This window comes from Carassius carassius, chromosome 32, assembly GCF_963082965.1.
Source record: "Carassius carassius chromosome 32, fCarCar2.1, whole genome shotgun sequence".
Classification (NCBI taxonomy): Eukaryota; Metazoa; Chordata; class Actinopteri; order Cypriniformes; family Cyprinidae; genus Carassius; species Carassius carassius.
In genome coordinates, this window is record NC_081786.1 from 22,591,725 (window position 1) to 22,618,350 (window position 26,626).

General features: G+C 36.3%; 1 protein-coding gene across 1 annotated transcript in view; it reads left to right on the top strand.

Annotated features, from left to right (window-relative positions):
• LOC132113013 (inositol-tetrakisphosphate 1-kinase-like) overlaps positions 1–26,626 on the top strand; it is a 51,812-nt gene that overhangs the window by 20,415 nt on the left and 4,771 nt on the right. Inside the window, exons 4-8 of the mRNA XM_059520800.1 lie at positions 14,293–14,418; positions 15,927–16,044; positions 23,868–23,966; positions 25,425–25,465; positions 25,914–26,079. Coding sequence (XP_059376783.1) covers positions 14,293–14,418; positions 15,927–16,044; positions 23,868–23,966; positions 25,425–25,465; positions 25,914–26,079 — 550 coding nt within the window. The remainder of the gene's footprint in view (positions 1–14,292; positions 14,419–15,926; positions 16,045–23,867; positions 23,967–25,424; positions 25,466–25,913; positions 26,080–26,626) is intronic.

Consider the following 26,626-nt stretch of genomic DNA (forward strand, 5'->3'; position numbering starts at 1 on the left):
ATAGATGGAGCAATAAATAATTTTACTGTAGATGTTTATTTGAAAGTCAACCTGATGTTAAAATTAACGCTATTTAAGTCGTAATACCCATTCCCGGTTATATTGTGCGGTATTGATCAGTGCACATTATTCCAAAAAGATGTTCATCTTCTTAATTTTGCATCAGAATTTAACAACTAATCCACTTCCAAAATATTTTTATTTTCAGTTAACATCAGCGAGGTTATTAAAGGCTCAGTTCACCCCCAAAATTCAGAAGTTGTGTTCATCTTCGAAACGCAAATGAAGGTATTTTTAACGAAACCCAAGAGCTTTGAATGTTTATTTGATAAAAATTTGATGCTTCATAAATAGTGTTCGGCTGATATATCGCCAAGGCTGATAAATTGGCAAATTTTTTGCATTTTTGCATTCCGTTTAGCTGATGTGTTCGAGGCGGGAGTTTCATTTTGATGACGCTGACGTTTTGCACCTGAGCAAACAGCGCTTTCATTCTCCCTCTTGTTCGTTGTAATCATTTAATAGTTCTGACTAATACAGACTGAAGTCTGTCTAATAATCAGATAATAATCAGAACTTTTCAATTTAAGTTTATTTGTATATTGCTTTTCTCGATACAAATCGTTGCAAAGCAGCTTTACAGAAAATTACGTTTCTACAATATATTTAGTAGTAGCTTATCAAACTGTTTAACAAAGGAATTAAAATGTATACAAAAAAGTATTATAATAATTGCTTTTATAATATTAGAAATATAAAATTTAGGCGAAGTTGAAAGTGTGCATTTGAACAAATTATTTTCAAAGATTTTCAACTTTTACACCCAGCATCACTCATCAATATCAGATTACAAAACAGTGAACCAATCAGAAAACCCCAAAAGTGGGGTAAGTGTTGCGAGTAGGACTGGGTGATATGGCCAAAAAAATTATCACGATAGTTGATACCGATAATTATCACGATAAATGTAATATCTTTATTTCTTTCAAGTTTAAAGCCAGATTTTTTATCAAAAGTGGGAGCAAATATAATTGGGCTCATTATAATGATAAAAATAAAATCTAAATAGAAAAAAATAATTTCTTAGTTTCTGCATGTTCAAATGAGTGATTGTTTCAAATCAAGAAACAGGTTTGGGTTGCCTGATGATATTAATAATATAACTTTTTTTTTTGTTTCTTAGAAATGCACATTTGATAGTAGCTTGAGTTAGGATGCAGAGGTAAATTTGTGTTCATTATCAAAATGAGTAACATCTATAAAAATCCCATAGAAGCATACATTTAAATCATGATAAACACAGTTAAAACCACACATATAGAACCTCAATACCATGGTAAAAATATACATTTATGGTTTTTAGGTAGCCTATTTGTAAGAAAAACAATAATGTTTGTCTATAAACACTGTATAAATGCACACATGCTAATAGCTTAATCACAAATGCATACTATAATCATATACCATTACTGCTGTAATAAAATTCAATATCCCACATTTCTGCCACAATACCATGGTGCAGTGAGTGTTACTACAGTAAATCCATGGTAAATGATAGCGACGTGTAGATTGAAAAGCCTTCTGACTGTCTTGTTGCGCACAATTTTTCTTTCTTTTCTTTGATCCGAGCGGATAAACGGTCTGTGTGGCGCAATTCAAACGAGTCGTGCTGTTTCGTTCTGCTTTTGGTGCATACACGTTATATCTTCATATCATTTTATTGAGGACAATTATATCGCAATAATTATCGTTATCAAATTCTCACCCAGCCATAGTTGCGAGTTTTTGTTTGCAGTATCAAGTTGGCATGGCATCCGTTTTATTAGACAGCAACATGACGGAGGAGGCATTCTGCGCTGCACTTAAAAAAACAACAACTAACATTTATGAGCGCTGCATCTCACGTTTTTAGACACAGTTATAGTAGCCCCTTAGGTTTCATTCAAAATATCTTAATTTGTATTTGAAATAATGATAGATCTGAAAAAGAAACACTATGATTATGCTCCAAATATTTAACCGCTACCGAATCGGCCTAACCCAGGCAGAAATGCACTTCCTTGTGTTTTTTTTTTCTTCATTTTTCCCTTTGTGGTTCATTAATGGCTTACTTTCAAAGCTGCTGCTGCTGCTTCTAATCATCTCTAGTCCTGATTATTATTACTCTGAATGACAGCTTTAGGACGTAACCGGGCAAAAAGCTCTCCTAAATTCATTTTTGGGTTTTATTCTGCACGTCTCCCTCTGGCAGCCATCTGCGGGCATGAGTCATCGGTGCAGCGCCGGGTCAGTCTCTGACCTCTGCTTGCTCATTTCTGCCATCAGCTCTCAGAATTTTTTAGTTTAGTTTTTTAGAATTTTTTACAACAGGAGGAATCTGACATGCTGTGAATGGGTATAGATTTAAATGTGTTATTTATTTGCTTATACATTTCGTTTGGTTGCGTGTGGTTTCTGGGTGTATAACATAAAAAATAAGCTATGAAAGGCATTTTAAAGCAGAGACAGACATCACAGGTCGGACAGATGTTGGTGTTTTGTCACTTGTGTCTCGGATGGCATAAACTAAAGCATCATGAATAACTGGTTGGTCCTGTATCTCTACACAGACATGAATGGAAAAAAGGAAGTGGCTCTTGGCATCATGTATAAATAACATGACACATGATATTACCATTTGGAGAAGTATTGAAAAACTCAAACCTTGCACATTATTTGCCAGTGACTCGTTTCTGTGAAGAAAATTACTAGAAAAAGAAAACTAAAAAAACTATTTAAAGATAAAAATAAGAAAAAACTGCCAACCTTAGCAATTGATAATTTATTTAATGCAACTCTGTTTGGTTATAATGGACAGTTATAAATAAGATTTATCAATAAAAAAAGAATTGTAAGTACATGTAATTGTAATTTTTTCTTTTTTTTTTAATTTAAATGAAAATGGTTAAATAAATTCCATGTTTCTTCCCATTTTGCCTCAGTTGTACAATGGAGAGCAAAAAAAAATACTGTATCAAATCAATATAATTAATAAATTCATATAATATTTTAGACATTTCTAGTATTTTTCAAACTATAATCGGTATGTATACATTAAATTATACACCTGCTATAAATGTATATATGTATGTTTTTAGTAAGCTATAAATGCAATGAATGCATTAATTTTGCATTAATGAATGCAAAACTATATATAGAAATATTTTTACATATTTTCTACATATTTTACCTATTAATTAACGTATTATTATTATTAGGGCTGTAACGGTTCACAAAATTCACGGTTCGGTTCGATACGATACACTGGTGTCACGGTTCGGTTCGGTACGTTTTAGATACAGCAAAAAGAAAAAAATGGCAGATAAATTTCCTTGATTTTTTTTAAAAACGTTTTATTTATTAAAACTAACAAAGTATGATTTTTTTTTTTTACATTGAACAATGTTGGAGCTATTCTGTACCCATCTTCTATGGTGTTTTCTTAGCAGCATACTGTATAAAACAAAAACAGCTCCTTATAAAAAAAATTAAAATGTTATATTGTTGTAGTAGATATGAACAAATACAAAGATGTAACTCTTTTTATATGGAACTCTATAACTCTTTATATTGAGTGTGTTTTTACTCAATTGGTTCTCTATTTGGGCTTATGTTTTTTGAAACAAAGCAGGAATTACGGTCTGGCTGAAATGGGCTCATATAGGAATATTGTAACAGGGCTCAATTACATTAAGCGTGAGTGTCAGGGGCGTTGCCTGTTACGTCGTTTGGGTTATTGGGCTACCTTGTTGAACGCATAACATTAAATTTCACACACTTTTTTATTTACCAAATGTAATTAATTAGTCCAACGAACTGTTCGGTACATAATGCGTACCGTGTACCGAACCGAAAGCCTCGTACCGAACGGTTCAATATGAATACGCGTATCGTTACACCCCTAATTATTATTATTAATTCAATTCAAGTTTATTTGTATAGCGCTTTTTACAATACAAATCGTTACAAAGCAACTTTACAGAAAATCATGTTTCTACAATATTTAGTAGTAGCTTATGGTGGTGACTGTCAGTTTGTGCACGTTTGACAGGATTTTTAGACAATTAATACAAGACGTAGTCAGCTAGACGATGAACATTATTAATATTATTAATTAATTATTATTATATGATGCAGTCACACATGTAGCAATAATTGTTAGTTCTGTTTGTTGATTCAGGGTTAGCATCATCTGAGGTCCTCTGAGGGTCAGCATCATCTCTTCTCAGGTGTTCTGGATCCAGACTGGAGCTTGTGTAAATCCTAGTTACCACGGGATGTAAATCCCATGGCAAAACATAGAAACAAAATAGAGACATCATTAGCATAGCTGCTGATCCAACAAAGTAAAATTAGTTTAACCCAAGCTAATGAATAAAAATGCACATTTGATCAGATGCAACTACACTCACAATTTAAGAGATACATTATTCGAATGCTTGGCGAAAGAGATGCGTTTTTAATCTAGATTTAAACAGAGAGAGTGTGTCTGAACCCCGAACATTATCAGGAAGGCTATTCCAGAGTTTGGTAGCTAAATGTGAGAAAGCTCTACCTCCTTTAGTGGACTTTGCTATCCTAGGAACTACCAAAAGTCCAGCGTTTTGTGACCTTAGGGTGCGTGATGGGTTGTAGCGTGGTAGAAGGCTAGTTAGGTACGCAGGAGCTAAACCATTTAGGGCCTTATAGGTAAGTAATGATAATTTGTAACTGATACGGAACTTAATAGGTAGCCAGTGCAGAGACTGTAAAATTGGAGTAATATGATCATATTTTCTTGACCTCGTAAGGACTCTAGCTGCTGCATTTTGGACTACCTGTAGCTTGTTTATTGACGAAGCAGGACAACCACCTAGAAGTGCATTACAATAGTCCAGTCTAGAGGTCATGAATGCATGAACTAGCTTTTCTGCATCAGAAACAGATAACATGTTTCGTAGCTTGGCAATGTTTCTAAGATGGAAGAATGCAGTTTTTGTAACATTGGAAATATGATTTTCAAAAGACAAATTGCTGTCTAATATAACACCCAGATTTCTGACTGTAGAGGAAGTAACAGTACATCCGTCTAGTTGCAGATTGTAATCTACAAGATTCTGTGTAGTAATTTTTGGTCCAATAATTAATATCTCTGTCTTATCCGAATTTAATTGGAGAAAATTATTTGTCATCCAATCTTTTACATTTTTAACACACTCTGTCAGCTTAGATAATTGAGAAGTTTCATCTGGTCTCGTTGAGATATATAGCTGAGTATCATCAGCATAACAGTGGAAGCTAATTCCGTATTTTCTAATAATATTACCAAGGGGCAACATGTATATTGAAAATAGAAGGGGACCTAGGACGGATCCTTGTGGCACTCCATATTTTACTGATGATAAATGAGATGACACCCCATTTAAGTAAACAAAATGGTAGCGATCGGACAGGTAGGATCTAAACCATCTTAGAGCCTGCCCTTGAATACCTGTATAGTTTTGTAATCGATCTATGAGTATGTCATGATCTATGGTGTCGAACGCAGCACTAAGATCAAGTAAGACTAGAAATGAGATGCAGCCTTGATCTGACGCAAGAAGCAGGTCATTTGTAATTTTAACAAGTGCAGTTTCTGTGCTATGGTGGGGCCTGAAATTCTTCATACAGATCATTTTTATGCAGGAAGGTGCTCAATTGAGCAGACACAACTTTTTCTAAAGTTTTAGACATAAATGGAAGATTTGAAATAGGCCTATAATTTGCCAGTACACTAGGATCTAGTTTTGGTTTCTTAATAAGAGTCTTGATAACCGCCCAGCTGGAATGGTTTTGGGACGTGACCTAAAGATAACGACGAGTTAATGATATTGAGAAGCGGTTCTTCGGCTACAGGTAACAGCTCTTTTAGTAATTTAGTGGGTACAGGATCTAATAAACATGTTGTTGGTTTAGATACAGTGATAAGTTTATTTAGCTCTTCCTGTCCTATATTTGTAAAGCACTGCAGTTTATCTTTGGGTGCGATGGATGAAACTGAAGTGTTAGACGCTGTAGAATCTACATTCGCTATTGTATTTCTAATGTTATCTATTTTATCACTGAAGAAATTCATAAAGTCATTACTATTTAACGTTGGTGGAATATTTGAATCAGGTGGCATCTGGTAATTTGTGAAATTTAGCCACTGTGCTAAATAAAAACCTTGGATTGTTTTGGTTATTTTCAATGAGTTTGTGGATATGCTCTGCCCTAGCAGTTTTTAGAGCCTGTCTATAGCTGGACATACTGTTTTTCCATGCAATTCTAAAAACTTTCAAGTTAGTTTTTCTCCATTTGCGTTCAAGACTACGAGTTTCTTTCCTGAGAGAGTGAGTATTACTGTTATACCATGGCACAGTACCTTTTTCTCTAACCTTTTTCAATTTGTTGGGGGCAACAGTTTCTAATGTATTAGAGAAAATAGTGCCTATGTTGTCAGTCATTTCGTCTAATTCATGTGTATTTTAGGGTACAAATAGCAGTTGAGATAGATCAGGCAGGTTATTTGCGAATCTTTCTTTGGTGGCTGGAACAATATTTCTGCCCAGACGGTAACGCTGAGACATATATTTAATATCAGTTATACGCAGCATGCACGATACAAGGAAATGGTCTGTAATATCATCACTTTGAGGTACAATATCTATAGCAGTAAGATCGATTCCATGAGATATAATTAAATCTAGTGTATGATTAAAACGATGAGTGGGCCCGGTGACATTTTGCTTGACTCCAAAGGAGTTTATTAGGTCAGTAAACGCAAGTCCTAATGTATCATTTGTATTATCAACGTGAATATTAAAATCTCCCATGATTAGCGCCTTATCAACTGTAACTAGAAGGTCTGAGAGGAAATCTGCAAATTCTTTTAGGAATTCTGTATACGGCCCTGGTGGTCTATACACAGTAGCCAGAGCAAGAGATACATTAGATTTCTTTTGCATGTCTGACAGTGTAACATTTAGCAGAAGTATTTCAAAAGAGTTAAACCTGTATCCTGTTTTCTGGGTAACATTGAGAATATCACTATATATCCGAAGCGGTTCCGGATGGCGATCTCGAAGGCAGGAGGGGGAGAATTCGCCCCCCGGGGCCCGGGGCAGGCTTGCGTCCTCCACTGTGGATGCACCCAGGGTCCGTGGTGTCCCGGCGTCGGAGTTATCATCATCATTATTATTAATGATGATGATAATAGTAATTTTTCTTTTTTTTGTTATATAATTTTTTAAGCACTTTAAGATTATATGAGTGTAATATTGATATTAAAATATCTTTTTTATAACAACTCTGCTTTCAAATGTAAAATTCACTGTACAACAACTGTACAGTGCAACAGTTGAAATGAGATTTAATCATAAATGTATGATGAAATACCTGTACTGGTAAGAACTGATCTGATCTGATTATATCACTGTATCGTTTTTCCTCCACCCGTCTTAAAGTAAATTTAGAGTAAATTTAGTATATTCTATATAAGAGATATGTCTCCTGTTACTTTATAGCTTCTCCTCGTGAAGGAGGAGCTGCTGTTTAGCCAACAAACTGTCTGAGAGCTAGAGTTGTGGTGTTGTACCTTGCTTAGCGGCGACAAACACACAAAAGTAGGCCATGAGGGGAGTGTTTCCACTGTCCACATAGGGGCTTTGGGTGGACCGGCCTGTCCGTGTACGTTTTACTTTTCAAGTAAATTATGAGTCCTTATGTTAGTATTATTATATGCACGATATGAAAATAGATAACTAATATAGTGCCCCCTCTTCACTTTGCCCGTCTTCACTTTATGTGTGATAACTTGAGAAATATGTTGTCAATACTATTAAAATAAGAAAAAAGTAATGGTATTTAGGATATTATAGTTTTTGAATAATTACTATATTGGGCTTTATTAAAGTTTATGAAAATAGAATGCATGTATATTCATTTTATATTTATGCACATAAATGAAACATTTTCAAGTCTTTGAACAGATCTTGAAGTAATTGCTATTCTGTGACACCATCGTGTGGACAACATTAACATTGTGGCCTTCATTTCTGAACAACATTGTGAAAGGGGCCAATATTTTTTGAATGCTTACAAATATTTAATGATTAGTTTATTGATAATATAGCCACATTAAAATCTAATTGACTGATTCTGTATCTTATTACATGCACAAAAATTGGCACACAAATCTAGAGCATCAATTGTTATTTTGTATTGTAATGAAGAAGGTTTTTATGACAACAAAAATGGACATTACAAAAAATTAAACACTAATTTAATCCATAGTTTTTTTTCTATAGGTTAAGCACTTTTTCGTAAATATGGCTGTTTTCCAAGTTTTTTTTTTTTAGGATTTTACATAAAAAAAAAAAAGTAGCCTACTTCAAGCATTATAGGCAGCTTGAACAAAACCTGCTAATATTTATTATAGACCACTGTAATTGTCTATATTCTAACAAACAAGTTTATTATGAAAATAAAAGTGTGTACACCAGTTAAATCGGATGATAAAGAAATTGATAACAATAGTATAATAGAGCATATTTTAGGGTTTTAGGTGTTTAGATGAAGAAATGGACAAATAAAATGTAAAATAACAAAAGGCTGTAGTTTCTGTATGTGGACTTTTTCCCTTCAAGAGATGGGAGAATACATTGCGAGCCCGTGGGCAGATAGGCTGCCGCAAATCTTTAATTTTCTCACTTTAACAGCTCACAAACATCTGAATTTAGTTCTTGGTGTGTTCTAATGGGTGGATTGCGTGCAATCACCATAATATTTAATTTTTAAAAGGTCTTAAACAAGAATAAATTTGTTTGTTGTGAGCTCGTTGAGACCACAAGCGCTGATGGGAGCGGTGATTCTTCTCTCGTCTTTCTGATTGTTCTCTGGCCAGAAATCAATTATCAATAAGCCCTGACCCGTGTAATAATCAGATATGTCGGTTTAGCTTGTCAGTTTGAAGGAAATTTTGTATTTACTTGTGTTTTTAACCGATTTAAAAGTGAAACTAAGGCAGACTCCTCCCTTTTACACCCGGGAATTGTTCCTGTAGGGGCACAGTTTTTGTCAGACAATGGAAGTCTATGGGAATTTTTTATTTTTTAAAAATTAATAAACTTTAAGTCTGATCAGTCTGAAAAGATATAGCAACTCACTCCCCACCATGCCGCAGGTCTCTGCCGAGTTTGGGGCTTGTGGCTTTAAAGCCCTAGGAGGAGATACGTTTGCAAATTTAGTCTCAGAAGAAGTATTATAATATAATATTATAAAAACATAATAAAAGTAGTAATAATATTAAATGTTGAAATTTCCACCTTCTAATAGGGCCCTATGAAATCTGTTTAATTTTTTCCTAAATTTCATTTGATTTTTTTTTTAAATTCTGTTATTTTCATTTTAATTTCTCTTGATTCAGTTTTTTTTTCTATTTAAATTTTTCTCCACTCCTTTTTAATAGTTAAATTGAAGTTTATTAATCATAAAGCAATTCTAATTAATTAAAATCATGAAATATATACATTTTCACATCATTTTAATAGAAGTTTAAGAAAAATTACGTTTAGGGCCCTATGAAATGTTTTATTTTTTATTGTTACCGAATTCTGTGTTTTAGCATGTATAATTATTTGAATGCATAAAACTTAATTAATTTTATTATTTATTTATTTTTTCTTAAAGAAGCCAAAATTTTCCTCTCAAATTCTGTGTGTATTGAAATTTTTATTGTTATCAAATCAAGGCATGAAATATTAATTTCATACATCTTTTAATTACTGAAAATTAAGCAATCTTTTTTTGGCAAACAAAGGGGATTTACTTTTAAAATTCAAACATGGAAGAAATGTTGTGTGATTAATTTAAAAAATAATGTTTGTTTCATTTTAGTAGTAGTAGTAGGCTATGTACATTCTACTGAAAAATAGACTTCAAAACCGGACTTTTATTTTAACGTGTTGCCATGAATACCTTTACAATTCTGTTCATGTGATATGATGCTTTTGCTCAAATCAAACAGTCAAATGCTCATGAAGTGACTCTCTGTGCAGTTCTGAAGATGTTCTTCATTGTTTATTAGAGCTGTAATCAGGCCTTAAAAGTTAAGCCCGACAGGACCCGAGCCCGACAGGATTCGGCCCGAGCCCGACAAGTACATTTTGATTGACAGCTTTTTAAAATCCCGAACCCGTTTACAGCCCGACATTATTCAAATGTGCGCACACACACAGCTCTTTTTCCTTTTGTCAAGAATGAGTCATTTATACATGTTTTAACATATTTTATTCATAACTAACGTAGACTAGACCACTTGGAAGTTGGAATAAAGAAATAAAATAAGTCCTCTGTGACATCGTAACATCTCAGCATTCTAGACATGGGCTCATTTAGCCAATAAATAGACCAACGCACTAATAAAAACGAGTCATTTTTAACAAATTAAATATTTGGCAATAACGAAATTAAGATAAAGTCTCCGCTGGATTTGCTTCGCACTAGCAGCTGACATTTAATAAAAGAATAATGCCAATAAATACTCTGTCCACTCAATGAATATTTAGTTATCATTTGAAAAACCTTTACTCACAGAGATTAGGCTAGGTCTACATGTTTTTGTGGAGGAAAATTATTGAATCCACTGTACAGTCGTGGCAAAAAGTTTTGAAAATTACATAAATATTAGTTTTCAAAAAGTTTGCTGCTAAACAGCTTTTAGATCTTTGTTTCAGTTGTTTCTGTGATGTACTGAAATATAATTACAAGCACTTCATACGTTTCATAGGCTTTTATCGACAATTACATGACATTTATGCAAAGAGTCAGTATTTGCAGTGTTGGCCCTTCTTTTTCAGGACCTCTGCAATTCGACTGGGCATGCTCTCAATCAACTTCTGGGCCAAATCCTGACTGATAGCAACCCAATCTTTCATAATCACTTCTGTTTGTCCACCCGCCTCTTGAGGATTGACCACAAGTTCTCAATGGGATTAAGATCTGGGGAGTTTCCAGGCCATGGAACCAAAATTTCAACATTCTGGTCCCTGAGCCCATTAGTTATCACTTTTGCCTTATGGCACGGTGCTCCATCGTGCTGGAAAATGCATTGTTCTTCACCAAACTGTTGTTGGATTGTTGGAAGAAGTTGCTCTTGGAGGGTGTTTTGGTACCATTCTTTATTCATGGCTGTGTTTTTGGGCAGAATTGTGAGTGAGACCACTCCCTTGGATGAGAAGCAACCCCACACATGAATGGTGTCAGGATGCTTTACTGTTGGCATGACACAGGACTGATGGTAGCGCTCACCTTTTCTTCTCCGGACAAGCCTTTTTCCAGATGCCCCAAACAATTGGAAAGGGGCTTCATCGGAGAATATGACTTTGCCCCAGTCCTCAGCAGTCCATTCACTATACTTTCTGCAGAAGATCAATGTGTCCCTGATGTTTTTTTTGGAGAGAAGTGGCTTTGCCCTTCTTGACACCAGGCCATCTTCCATAAGTCTTCGCCTCACTGTGCGTGCAGATGCGCTCACACCTGCCTGCTGCCATTCCTGAGCAAGCTCTGCACTGGTGGCACTCCGATCCCGCAGCTGAATCCTCTTTAGGAGACCATCCTGGCGCTTGCTGGACTTTCTTGGACGCCCTGAAGCCTTCTTTACAAGAATTGAACCTCTTTCCTTGAAGTTCTTGATGATCCTATAAATTGTTGATTTAGGTGCAATCTTAGTAGCCACAATATCCTTGCCTGTGAAGCCATTTTTATGCAACGCAATGATGGCTGCACACGTTTCTTGCAGGTCACCATGGTTAACATTGGAAGAACAATGATTTCAAGCATCACCCTCCTTTTAACATGTCAAGTCTGCCATTCTAACCCAATCAGCCTGACATAATGATCTCCAGCCTTGTGCTCGTCAACATTCTCACCTGAGTTAACAAGATGTTTACTGAAATGATCTCAGCAGGTTCTTTAATGACAGCAATGAAATGCAGTGGAAAGTTTTTTTGGGATTAAGTTAATTTTCATGGCAAAGAAGGACTATGCAATTCATCTGATCACTCTTCATAACATTCTGGAGTATATGCAAATTGCTATTATAAAAACTTAAGCAGCAACTTTTCCAATTTCCAATATTTATGTAATTCTCAAAATGTTTGGCCACGACTGTAGATGGTTTCAGCGCGTTCCTGCGCTCACTGATGGTGTATCATTATTCACTCATTATTCTCATTATAAACACGGTCAAAAAATCCTTTCTACACCTCAGACTTTGCTTTAGTTGCTGGTGCAACCAAAACGTAATCACCAGAGGCAAAGATCTTCAGCTCTATTGTTTATGTCCTCATTTAGTGAGATGACAGATGCTGAATTCACCGTGAGCATCATACGCACTACACTGTGAATTACATTTTTATGAATGGATTCGGCAATATCGTCCACGTTTTCCGTATCGTGGAAAACATAGGGCCTTGCAATTATTCCAGCAGAATGTATACTCTCACACTTTACCTGCTTCTATCCTTGAAAACTAAATGATTATCCAATCAAAATAGAAAGAGCAGCGCTGAGTCTAGAAGAACTCACCGGTATCACACACACTCCGGACGCGTCGCGTTCAACTCGAGCTGCGGTCTAAAACAGTTTATTTAATCACCAAACGGACACAAGTTTGCTTCAAGAATGAACAATGAGGCATAGATAAGTTTGAAGTTCAGTGTTTAAAAAAAATGAAGCAAAAGGAAAGAGCGATATTATAGCTCTATAAATGAAGCATACAGACATTATTAGAGCCACAGAAAGACAAACGTTTTGATGAAAATGCTCAATATACAATTCATTAGGGGTGCTCCGATCACGATCGGCTGATCGTTAATGCGCATCTCGTCAGTAAAGCCGGTTCTCTAATCAGCGGTAAATTCCCTCAGGTGCGTGATTTCACATAGAGCAGCTGTTACTACACAGAGCCATTGTTAACTGAGAAGCTGCGCAAATCCACGTTCATTTTCAGCGTTTATTTGCGCATCTTCTCAGTTAACAAGGGCTCTGTGTAGTAACAGCTGCTCTATGTGAAATCACGCACCTGATGGAATTTACTGCTGATTAGCGAACCGGCTTTACTGATGAGATGCGCATTAACGATCGGCCGATCGTGATCGGAGCACCCCTACAATTCATTATGTACATTAACAACGATTCGGGGCAAATACAATGAAATTTAATGAAAAACTATGTGATTGGCGCTCTGAGGCGCGGCAGGATTTTCTGTCAGCTGCATTTAAATCCGAGTCTGAAGTTTCTTGCTCTATTCAGTGTGCAGCATCACATGTCTAAACAAACAGCACGTGCTGTCAGTGATTTCAACCACTAGAGCTGCTCTCGCACTGACGCAACCCGGAAAATTATCGGCATGGATTTTGATAACCCATTGTTCCAGCAATCAACTATCGGTGCCGATTAATCGGCAAAACCGATACATCAGTCGACATCTATTATATATTCTGTTTTCAATTCCAGAATCACAACCAGCAGTGTAAATATTCTTTATAACTTAAAATAATACAAAATAGTCTACGATATTATATTTCATTGGTAAATAATGTCAAAAATAAATTATAATAAATATTAAAAATGATACATAATGTTCCTGTTTTGGTGTTAAAAAGTGGTAAAAGTGGAAAAAAGTGGTAAAATGCTGATACAACATTATCTTCTTATATTTTAAAGAACTCGTTCATGATGTTATTAAGTTCTAAAAATCTTTATTAGATTCATTCACCCAAAAATTTAACATTTGTCATGTTCTCACCCGCCTTTTAAAATATTAGATGTGTTCTCTGTATTTATACTTTTTTTTTTTTTGGCTTTTCAGTGGATGGACAAAATTGATAAAAAAAATATATATATTTTTTTTTAGATGATAACGTTTTTGGGGTTTGAAATGACACAAGGGTGAATAATGTATGACAGAATTTTAATTTTTGGGTGAACTGTCTCTTTAATACTGTTTTACAGTCCAGTCTGCATAAGTGACTCAACTTCAACACAATTTGTCATGTTGTTTTCATTGAACTCAAATTCGACAGACTTATTCATATTTCGGCCATTTGTTATTATTATTCTGGAAACAAAGACAGTAGAATCAGTACATGTAGTGTTAATCTGTATTAAACTCCTCATTGACCTTTGACCTTGTCAGCCCTGTTGTAGATTCATGCTCTGGCTGTAAATGATGACCTTTCCCGTTCTCTGCAGCTTGACCTGAGTCAGCCATTAGAGGAGCAGGGTCCACTGGATGTTATCATTCACAAGCTAACAGACCTGATCCTGGAAGCGGACCAGAATGACACCCAGTCCCTGCTGCTGGTCCAGTGTGTGCAGGTGAGAGGCATGAGGAGCGCCTGTCTGAGCATGTGTGCTATGGTCTTCAGCCCCTGCCTCCATCCACAGCTCTGATTAAATGCAGGAATTTCTGTCTGATTAAAGGCTGGAATACACAGCGAAACTTTTGCCCAGATTTTTGCCCCAATTAACTGTCTGGAGAAGTTGACACTTGTTGCTGATAGTCAAAACCTTAAATAATAGAGATGTGTTGGTACAGTTATACATTGACACAATGTAATAGAATTCTTTTAAAAATTCTTTACAGATTGTATTAGAATTTATGTATACATTCGTTTCCTACAGCTCAAAATTACACAATATAATATAATGCAATATAATGTAATATAATATAATGCAATATAATGTATATTGTTACAAAATATTTCTATTTTGAATAAATGCTGTTCTTGTTAACTTTTTATTCATCAAAGATTCCAGAAAAATGTATCACAGGTTCCAAAAAAATATTAAGCAGTGCAACAGTTTTCAACATTGATAAAATAAATCAGCATATTAGAATGATTTCTGATGTGACACTAAAGACTGGAGTAATGGCTAATGAAAATTCAGCACTGCATCACAGGAATAAATTATACTTGAAATATATTAAAAAAGAAAACAGTTATTTTAAATTTTATTGTTTTTTTTTAATCCAATATTTTTGATCAAATAAATGCAGCCTTTGGGAACAGATTTCTTTCAAAAACAAAAAAGACACTTAATATTTATAGTTATTCCAAACTTTTGACTCGTTGCAAGTGTGTGTGTATATATATATATATATATATATATATATATATATATATATGATTTTATTATATACTATGATAATGCACAAAAGACCTTTCTACTTTAATTCAGTTTCCCATTCTGCAACTTTCTTTTGGTTTTGTCGTCTTATGAAATGTAACCTCAGGAACTTACCTCTAAATGAGAACGTAAGAGTGCTGAGCATCTTAATGTTCTTAAACAAAGCTCTCTCGAAGACTGTGCTTTCATAAAGCATGCGCTTAATGTATATTACATATATTTACATAAGACCGAAAAAGGCTGTTTAGCCTTTTTTGCCCAATTAATCAAAGCTGGTAGAACGTGTCAGTTGATTTTATCTTACAATCAGTACACTAGGATCCTCAACTAAATGTTCCATTAATGAAAGTAAATGATTGATGGAAATGGTAAAATACACGAGAAAAGAATGCATTTCATCATATTCTGTCAAATGTGATCTTATGACTGGAGTGAATGGGGGCAGTGAGTGGTTATGTCATGCCAACTGAATGCAAGACTGTGAGGTTTCTTTTACATAACAGCAGTGAAACAGGCTTCATGTGTTCATGTGTACTTTGTATGTGTGGTGAGTTCATTCATGCATGCCAGTTTATACATGTTGGATAACTGCCTTTTAACAACACCTTTAATTAATGTTTGAAGATTTCAGTTAGTCATGTTAAACTGTCACATGTACCCCTTCCTTGTTATGACCTGTTCCACTGGTTTTGCAGGATTATATTGACGCTCACCCAGAGACCATCATTCTTGACCCACTTCCAGCCATCCGAACTCTACTGGACCGCTGCAAGTCCTACCAGCTGGTGCACAGGATAGAGGACTGCATGAAAGGTACCGTGATCCAGCACCCATTTTCAGGTTATACCAGTGAAGATCTGCCCAATACAAGAAGCACAGAGTTTGTAATTTTACTTGCTCATGCAAGTAAAACAGGGTTGAGTCTGACCTGCAACATGTACATATTCTGTTCTTTCTCTTTGCTTAAAATTCTTAAAATGATTGCAATGCAGTTTGTGGGCCAAAAAGTAAAACTAAACAAACAATGCATTGCAGAGTGTGAATAATAAATTAAATAAATATTGCACAGTATCGTGGTATAGTATCACAAAACATCCCAGCATTTTACCATTCATTGTAATTGCGTTGAACCAAAAAGTGACAAGTACATTTAAAATGTATCGTTTTGTGTTCCAGAAGAAAGCCATACAGGTTTAATGCACTGAAAGGTTGAGTAAATAATGACACTTTATAATGAACCAATTTTTGGGTGAATTAATCTTTTTAAATATTCTCCAGAACCCCATATTATAGCAGCCTCATCTCCCCTAAACAGAAAGCATTTGGTTCTTCTCTGAGCAGGCGTGTATGTTCATCTATATTTGTCTTTGTGTGCATCATGTGTGTCCAGGTTCTATTGAACCAGACGTGACTGATGGTTATGTAACAAAATCATCTGTAAGCCCCCATTCTGTGTCTCTCCTTTTCTTCTTTTGCCCTGATATTAGAGCATGCCACTCTTTATCTAACAAAAACCTGAAAGACAATGTTCAATTACACTTCAAACATTTAAATCCAAGTAATTACATGATATGGCACTGCTTCAAGATTAGAAAGTAGTATACCGTTCTTGTTTGTGGTTTACCAGTAAGCTCACAAAAAGCTTATAAAGAGCCATTTTCGTTTAGGTCAGGTGGTACTTGATGCATTAAATCATGTTAAACTGACAGCTCAGCGTTAAACATGTTGCAATGTAAATGTTAGATTGGATGGCGTTAGTACTTGCAGATAACACAACTACCAAATTACACCCTGGCCATCTGTCACCCTCTCTGTTTGTTTGGTCCTCTCACATTCACAGGTGGACACAACGTCGCATCTCTCTCTTTTGCAACAGTAAGCATGTCTGACAGTGGTTACTATAGCAACACAAGGGGCAGCCGCTCTAGATACTATAAGCATAGCAGAGTTTGCACCATATTGGGTAAAATAGTTTTCGGTATTGACTGAGATATATTTATAAATTAACATTTCTCTCATCTTCACTTAATTTTTTCACAAAATAAATTGCAATGCGTTGTGGGCTCGTTGTATGGTTTTATACAGCGGCAGTGTTATTGTCTGCTAAGAATGTGTACTGGCACTGATTTAAATTTGTTTTTTTTTAATATGCATAAAAATGCTAGAGTCTGCCATTGGATAGTAATCTCACACAATTAATGTAGTTTGTATTGGGGTATTATTGGTTGGTCTCAGGCCTGCATGATTAATTGAAATAAAATTGAAACTGTGATATGGCTTAGTGTGATTGTCAGATTGCAGAGGCTGTAATTGATTATATGTGCTGCCAGTAAAGTGTTTTTACATGTGAGCAGCTCATTATCTGCCAGTGTTAGCAGGATCTCAGAGCAGCTTGATTCACAGTGAATGCTGCTCCACACAAACATCTTTGCATGTGCTCTGAGTTCTTGTAGCTTTGACATACTTTTGTAGGGGAAACCAAACATACCAAATGTGGGACGAAATGTACCGTGTTACAGAACTCATGCTGCACTGACATTTGTACTGCCAATATATCCACAGACATGCTGCTGTCAACATGTAAGAAATACTGCTGCTGCACATATAACGTATGAAATAATAGGGCTGGGCGATATTACCTAAAATAAAAACCTCGATTAATTCAACACTTGACCTTTATTATAATTATTGAACAATTATTTTATTTTATTTTACTTATAATTTTTCCCTCATAGTTCATTAGGTTTGTACTGTAAATTAAAACTTGGTATTCTTTTCCTAATAAAAGAGTGCTTTCTTATCTTAGTGATTTTAAAATAATTGAAGGAAAAAAACTATTTATGGTTATTTGTTCAATATTTCAACCAATTGAAACCAAAGCACACTCAAATCTCTTCTAAATGAATATAATTTAAAAAAATGCGATGTGAAAAGTAAAAAGAAATACTAACTTGCATAGCCAGGAAACAAATGTTTAAATGAATGTAAATAGAACACTGCTATCTGATCTCGGTGATCTTGTCCTGTCACGCTATATGCGCAAATATGTATTCTACAGTGGGTAAAATATTTATTTGATCCCCTGCTGATTTTGTAAGTTTGCACACTTACAAAGAAATGAAGGGTCTGTAATTTTTATGGTAGGTTTATTTTAATGGATAGAGACAGAAAACTAACCATAAAATCAAAAAAAGAGAGAAAAAACGCATATAAAAGTTTAGAGATTCATTTGAATTTCAGTAAGTGAAATAATAATATTTGATCCCCTACCAACCAGCAAGAATCCTGGCTCCCACAGATTGGTCATGTGTCTCTGTGGAACACAGTTTAGTCCGGTCACTTTAAGAAGTTACTCCTAATGTCAGCTCATTGGGTGTATAAGACACCTGTCCACACAGTCTGTATCTTCCACCCCAGCTTCTCCCACCACCATGAGCGAGACAACAGAGCTGTCAAAGGATGTCAGAGACAAGATTGTAGATCTGCACAAGGCTGGAGTGAACTACAAGAGCATCAGCAGGAAGCTTGGTGAGAAGGAGACAACTGTTGGTGCGATTATTCAGAAATGGTAGAAATACAGAATAGGCATCAATTGACCTCGGTCTGGAGCTCTGTGCAAGATCTCACCTCTCGGGGAAAGGATGATCATAAGAAAGGTGCGGGATCAGTCCCGAACTACACAGGAGGAGCTTGTTACTGATCTTAAGGCAGTTGGGACACAGTCACTAAGCAAAACATTGGTAACACACTATGGACTGAAATTCCCCTGCTCAAGAAGGCACATGTACAGACCCGTTTAAAGTTTGCCAGTGAACAGCTAAATGATTCAGAGAAGGCTTGGGAGAAAATGCTGTGGTCAGATGAGGCCAAAATTGAGCTCTTTGGCATTAACTCGACTCGCCGTGTTTGGAGGGAGAGAAATGCTGACTATGACCCCAAGAACACCATCCCTACAGTCAAGCACGGAGGTGGAAACATTGTGCTTTGGGGCTGTTTTTCTGCTAAGGGTACAGGACGACTTCACAGCATTGAGGGGCAAATGAGGACGGGGCCATGTACTGTAAAGTCTTGGACGAGAACCTCCTTCCCTCAGCCAGAACACTGAAGATGGGTCATGGATGGGCCTTCCAGCATGACAATGACCCGAAACGTACTGCCAAGGCAACAAAGGAGTGGCTCAAGAAGAAGCACATTAAGGTCATGGTGTGGCCTAGCCAGTCTCCAGCCAAGAAAGAGAAACTGTAAAGAGGAGTGAACCAAAATCCCTCCTGAGATGAGTGCAAACCTGGTGACTAACTTCTAAAAACGTCTTACCTCTGTGCTTGCCAACAAGGATTTCTGAACAAAGTACTAAGTCATGTTTTGCCTGGGGATCAAATACTTATTTCACTCACTAAACCTTTATAAAATGTTTTTATTTCTTTCTTGATTTTTGCGTAAATGAACCTACCATAAAAAAATCATTTTTTAAGTGGACATACTTACAAAATCAGCAGGGGATCAAATTAATATTTTCCCCACTGTAATGTAAAAGTTTAAATGATTTATTTCAGCGTGCCACTCACACTGCAAAAGACACAAGCGATAATACTGTATGTTGCTTTTCTTATTTTACATGCAAGTATAGCCGAAATCACAGCACAGCAAATGTATTTATCTTATGTGTATTTGATTTCATCAGACGATGGCTCAATTATAAGTCAGGATTTTTGTGCAGATTATGGAGTCTTAAGGGTCACGTTTCAGTCACTATTTCATATTAATTTAGTTGTCTGACAAGAGAAACAGTAAAATATAACAATAAAGTAATGGGAACCTAGTAATTCGATGTTGTTTTTTTCATGTGTCTAATGGCCACGAACAAGTTATTTGAAAAACATCTGACCTTTGAAACATGTCTAGTCTTCATGCTCTAATGTTCACTAATAATAAACATACATTTGCATAAGCATTCATATCTGTCCATGCCCATGTTAATGAGAGTATTCAAATTTGAACAATAACAACAACCCACCGCAACAACCGCAGTACAGGGTGAGCTTTGTAGTACAAGTGTAATACTGTCTAGAAAAAGTTAACCATGGACACTGTTTATTTTCAGTAAGAGGGATGAAGTGACATGGAATATAGAGCTGTGAATAAAACTGAGGTGGAGTGCTCCAGGTCATATTCACCAAACATTTTCAAACATCCACTAAAAAAGAAGGTTGTGGGTTTTATTAATTTTATTTTGTACCTTTTAGTAGCTCACTTGGTTCGAGCTCTGATCTATCATTTGTGCATCAGTTGATGAATTCCCACCAGTGTTCACCAGTGCACAGGAAGTCGCCCACACACTGGTGCTGTAATGAATGCTGTTTGTCATCCGAGTCCACGCTTATTTCTAGTCTATTTCCTAGTGAGACGCCTAGTGGTTAGCGCCACTCTCATATATATGACTCATGCACATCCTGAAGAGCTTCACCTAAACACTGTCCTGCTGTCTTACATTCTGTCCGTGGAGACAAAGCAGGACACCATTTGTTTGTGCATGAGACGAGTGGTTTTAGACTTTATAAGGCAACGATCTGGATCTGCTTTCATAGTATTATGTTTTTTTAGCAAATTTTAAAACTACTCGAGATATATATATATATATATTTTTCTTTTCTGTAATTTGAACCAGATTTGGTACTGTTTTATCTGACACTGCATACTTTTTCCCTTTCCTTGTGAGAAAATTTGGTCACTGGAGATTGTTTAACCTTTAGATTTTTAGAGTACAGAGCAGCCAGAATGTCAGATTTTACAAAACCACCATCACCCGTAACAAAGGTATGAATGAAGGAAGAGGCTCATATGATATTAGACTTCCCGTCTTTGCTGTCCGGAGCCAAAACTCCATAGCAGTGCTTTATAAACGTGTTCTAAACATTCCATAAATGTCATATAAATGTCTCTGCTGGCTCCGGCCGGTCTGCGGAGATCTTGAAGTGTTTAGACAGAGTGGAGATTGATCCTGGACCCTTGCTGAGCCAAAAAACAGGACCATCACTAAGCGTTTGTACCTGCTGAAGAGGATCTCATTACTCTTCCCTTTTTATTTACAGAACATCTCTTGGTTAATTTAAATGGAATTTATATTTCTAATAATAAATCACGTATTAGCAGCCATCAAAACTGCCTAACATCTCTGCATTGTAGTCTTGTACAAATTTCTTGCAGAACTTTGCATCTGATTTACTGTTGAATGCCACAGAAAATAATTTTGACTTGTCCCTCAGTTTGTAAAATCAGACAAAAAACAGATGTTAAAAAAAAAAAGCATAATGCAAGTCTATGGGGCAACTGTTCCAGAAACATTAAACTCTACATTTTATTACAGCATTTACGTGAATTGGACAGGAAGAAAATGTTTATTATCTGATATGTATATCACCTCGATTGTCTTTTTTGAGCATCTAGGTTATGGTTTGCTTCGTCTAAACAGTACTTGTGGATAGTTGCGTAACTTCATAATTTGAGTGTATTGCATGAACGTTACAAGTTTTTACAAAATTTTTATGTGGTCTTGATACTTCCGAAATGGACGTTGAGAGAACGCAATTTTTAATATTTGCATAGACGTTGCCCCATGCTTCTATTGCAAGTGCATTACTATGTGTTTGTTTCAGTTTTTCAAAAACAAACGATGCTGGAAATATTTTCTTACCGAACATGTAAGTTTGGATTTCATTATGGTTGAAATGTTTATAGATGGTAAGAGTAGGTTGCTCAATGCTCACCCCACTAAACCACTCTTTTCTTTTCTTTTTTTTTTTAACTGGCTTTCATAACTGCTTATGTAAGCTTCCTCTGGAATAAGAGAACAAAAAGCTAGCAGCTGGATAAATGGACCAGCTCTGATAAGAAAACCAGCACAGTTCTCTATTTCAGCACTGCAGGATATCTCAGTAGCGATACCATCATTTACCAGCTCAATGGCGAGATAGACAAAACAGGAAGTGAATGGCCTGCTTGCGATTTTGTTCCTTCACGGGGGACTGTGACCTGTCAGCACTGACCCTTTTGGTCGACTAACTGTTTTTGTTGTTGCTCTTGTTCAATTTTGAGGAATTTGAGTAAATATTGAGTCAGTCCTCCACTATGCATTAAATTACGAATACACTACAATTCACAAGTTCAGGGTCAGTGTTAGCCGGTTATTACTTAAAAGAAATGAATACTTTTATTAACCCGAAGCTGCACTAAACTGATCAAAGTGAAAGTAAAGACCGATTTATATTTCAAATAAATGCTGTTCTGTCAAACCTTCTATTCATCAACTGAAAAAAGTATGGTTTCCTCAAAAATATTAAGCAGCACAACTGTTTTCAACATTGATAATAATAATAATAATAATAATAAATGTTTATTGAGAGCTAAATTGCTTCCATTGTCCTCATTTGTAAGTTGCTTCTGCTAAATGAATAAATGTAAATGTAAATCAGCATATTAGAATGATTTTTGAAGGATCATGTGGCACTGAAGACTGGAGTAATGATACTGAAAATTCAGCTTGGGCATCAAGCGAAAATAAACAACTTTCATTAATATTGTAAAATACGTTAAAATAGTAAATGCTAAGAAATTTTCATTTTGGCCATTTCTTGAAAAGTGAGCTGTGTAATTTAAAATGCTAAGAAATTTTCATTTTGGCCATTTCTTGAAAAGTGAGCTGTGTAATTTAAAATGCTAAGAAATTTTCATTTTGGCCATTTCTTGAAAAGTGAGCTGTGTCAAAGTGTTTTATAATGTGTACTAAAACCCTTGAGTCATGTTCTTTAGCTTTGAAAAGCATCTAATCATCAGTTTCGCTATCACACCACACAGGAGGTTTACCGTGATCATATCAGACTGCTGTGTCATCAGCCTGTTGAGGCTTCACTCTTCAAATCATTTCCTCTGCTACACTTAAAAAACCTCCTAAAACATGCCCTATCTGCCTAGATTACAGCATGACCGACATCCAGCTGAAAGCATGAAACTCTGCAACAAAGCAGATTCATTCACGTATTACTGGCCCAAGTCAGAAGAGCCTATTCCCAAGTTAAGCCCAGTATGCATCTCTGTTTTGATGATTCATCCCTCTCCGATAATGCGCCTCCTGTTGGAATTCGCAAACATAGCTTCTCATTCACAGCTATTGATGCTTTTGTTCCATCTATGGCTCTGTTTGCTCATCTGAGCGATACCCAGGACAGTAAGAGTACAGTATTTTCAAACAAAGCCTTGAACCCATAGGTCAAATTGCGGCTCTTCTGTTGACCGGCTCCTGCATTATGCAGAGTGAGTCAGGCTCAGTGCTTTGTGGCCATTGTTCTCCATTCAGTAAAATAAATAGGGAAGTAAAGGCAACCAGAGGGGGACTGATGACAGAAGACCATACACAAGTTGTTTAATAAGAGTCGTGAGGGATATGTATACAGTGGTCAAAATTATTAGAACTTTGTTTTCATATATATATATCTATTTTTATATTTATATTTCCTTCTATTCCTTGTTGTTCTGATGGACAACAGCTTGGCAGTTCACCTACTAAACCAGTGCAAAACCAGCATGGACCTCGATGAAATTTCATGCAGGACACTTCCTGTCTCTCGTCTCTCTCTCTGCAGATGTGAGGATCTGTTCTCCTCCATTTATGGTGCTGAACAGTGAGTGTGGCCCAGACACGCTGGAGCAGATCAAGCTGCACGGTCTTACATTCCCTTTCAGTAAGTTCCCGCCTTTTCCTTTATGAAACGGAAAATAATAATGTTTAACCAAGGGACCTCATTCTATAAATCCCACACTAAAGAAACAGTAACATTTACTAACATGTATAAATCCAGTCCTTTCAAAAGAAAATTCATGTGAGACGAAATGTTCAAGTTAGTCTCCTGAATTTGCCAAATCTTCTTGGTTTCAAAGTGGAAAAAAGTCTTAAATGTATTTTATATTGTAATGCGTTGGAGATAGCTGCGTATTTTATCTCCCTTATCTTTTTGAATGAGCAGCTGGTAGGAAAGCGACCTTTTTAAAATAAAGAGTCTGCATTATGTGTAAAATCTTTTTTTTTTGTGCTATTATTGGTATTTTGGTTATGCAATAAACTGTATCTGGTATTTAATAAAAAAAAGTTAAGTGACATTCAGCCAAGTATGGTGACCCATACTCAGAATTTGTGCTCTGCATTTAACCCATCCGAAGTGCACACACACAGAGCAGTGAACACACACACACACACACACTGTGAGCACACACCCGGAGCAGTGGGCAGCCATTTATGCTGCGGCGCCCGGGGAGCAGTTGGGGGTTCGATGCCTTGCTCAAGGGCACCTAAGTCGTGGTATTGAGGGTGGAGAGAGAACTGTACATGCACTCCCCCCACCCACAATTCCTGCCGGCCCGAGACTCCAACTCACAACCTTTCGATTGGGAGTCCGACTCTCTAACCATTAGGCCACGACTTCCCTTGTGGCTTCTCTCTTCACAAGAAGCTCTTGTGGCTTCTCTCTTCTTTCTCGCTGCTCTGTCACAGGAAGTAAACACTAAGAATATTATGAGACTAAGAGAAGTATGGGCACAATTCTCTTTTAATTTCTTTTCTTTTACCACATTATTCAAGTATAGGCAAAATCCAAAACCCATAGCTGTAATGCTACTTTTAATGCTATTTTTCAAATGTTATTTTTATATCCAGCATATTTTTAACATGAAAAAATTAACATGATAAGTGTGCAAAGTTTGCAGTAATTGTTAATATGGAAAACATTATTAAAAGCCAAATTGCGGTTTAAAATGGGCCAAATCTAGACTTAAACTCAACCCATGGCAACAGTGTAAACGTAGACACATTCTGTGGTTAAAAGTACAGACTTGGCAACACTGACCCTTTCCAATAAATATCTGTAAAGCTTAAATGGACTTTACTAAATGATCTTTTACTTAAATTAGATTTTAGACAGTGAGGGGACTGCTCCTGCCTACAAAGGCTCTGTTTTCACTCATTTCACTTACTAAACTGCTATTAAGTCACAGAACAAGATTTTACCGAGTTAAAGGTTTTAGGAGTTGCATTATTAACTAGAACAAGATTTTACAGAGTTAAAGGTTTTAGGAGTTGCATTATTAACTAGACAAACTCAATCACTACCTTAGAGTGTTTATCTTTTTTTTTTCATCTTACACAGTTTGCAAAACACGGGTTGCTCACGGAACTAACTCTCATGAGGTAAGAGACTTTTTGCTAACTCTGCTTTTGCAAAATGTGACCACAGAAGTCCCGAAACGCTAATACACACAAGGCATTGTTTCAAAACCCAGTGAGCTGCCTACATAAGCAGCTTCCTTTGAAGTCTGCATTCTAGGTGAAATTGAACCTCAGAAATAGCCAAGGAAAGTTCAACTCAACACCTATGATTTGGTTAGCATCCACTTGATATGCACAAAAGGTTCTTTATAGCAAAAAAAAAAATCTTCAGCTTCTCTTCATACCAAGATAAAAAAAAGGCTCTTTTAAGAGCTGTTCACTCGCACATTAAGAAATGTTCTTTGTGGAACCCTAAATGATGGTTCTGTGGAATTAACCCATTTTGGAAGCTTTATATTCAAGAGTGTATTCATCATTTTGAATGTTTAAGTTCAAGTTTTCTGTCTCTTCTCACTGTGTTCCTTTCCAGATGGCTATAATATTCAACGCAGAGGACCTAAAGGATGTGAAGCCACCGTGTGTGATTCAGAGTTTCATAAACCACAATGCCGTGCTCTATAAGGTGTTCGTGGTGGGCGAGTCGCACACTGTGGTGGAGAGACCCTCACTCAAGAACTTCCCCTCTGGACCGACTGGTAAACCTTCAGCCCACACTTCAGCTCTTTAGAAATGTTATTTCCATGAAAGGCCACTGCTGCGACATGGTTCGTTTCACTTCAATTGGACCGTTTAGTTTGTTTAGGCGTGATTTACATTACAACATTCCGGCTGTATAATCCAGATGACTTTGCATAGCTGACTTTGCAGTGAAAAGAGTTGATCAAATTTAGCTTCGACCCAGTCAGCAGAAGTCTGGTTTCCACTGCGGGCTGCTGTAAGGTATGGTGCGTTTGCATATGCTAATGTACTTGGAGTACATGCAAACCTGTTACGGTTACTAGGAAAGTGACCTGTTAGTTTAATGCAAATTCAGGAGGTCAGCTTTGTGCCTGAACTCGTGCTGAACTCCACAAAGCACACGCACACAGGCCTTGCCTTCAAGCAGTATTCCAATGAAAAAAGAAACCCGTTTAGGAGATTAAAACAAAGAGATAAAAAATGGGAGGTGCAGTGTTTCTGAAGGCAGATCAGGCTGGTAAGGATTTCTAAGAATTCTACTTAAAGAAAAAGGCTGATGAATTT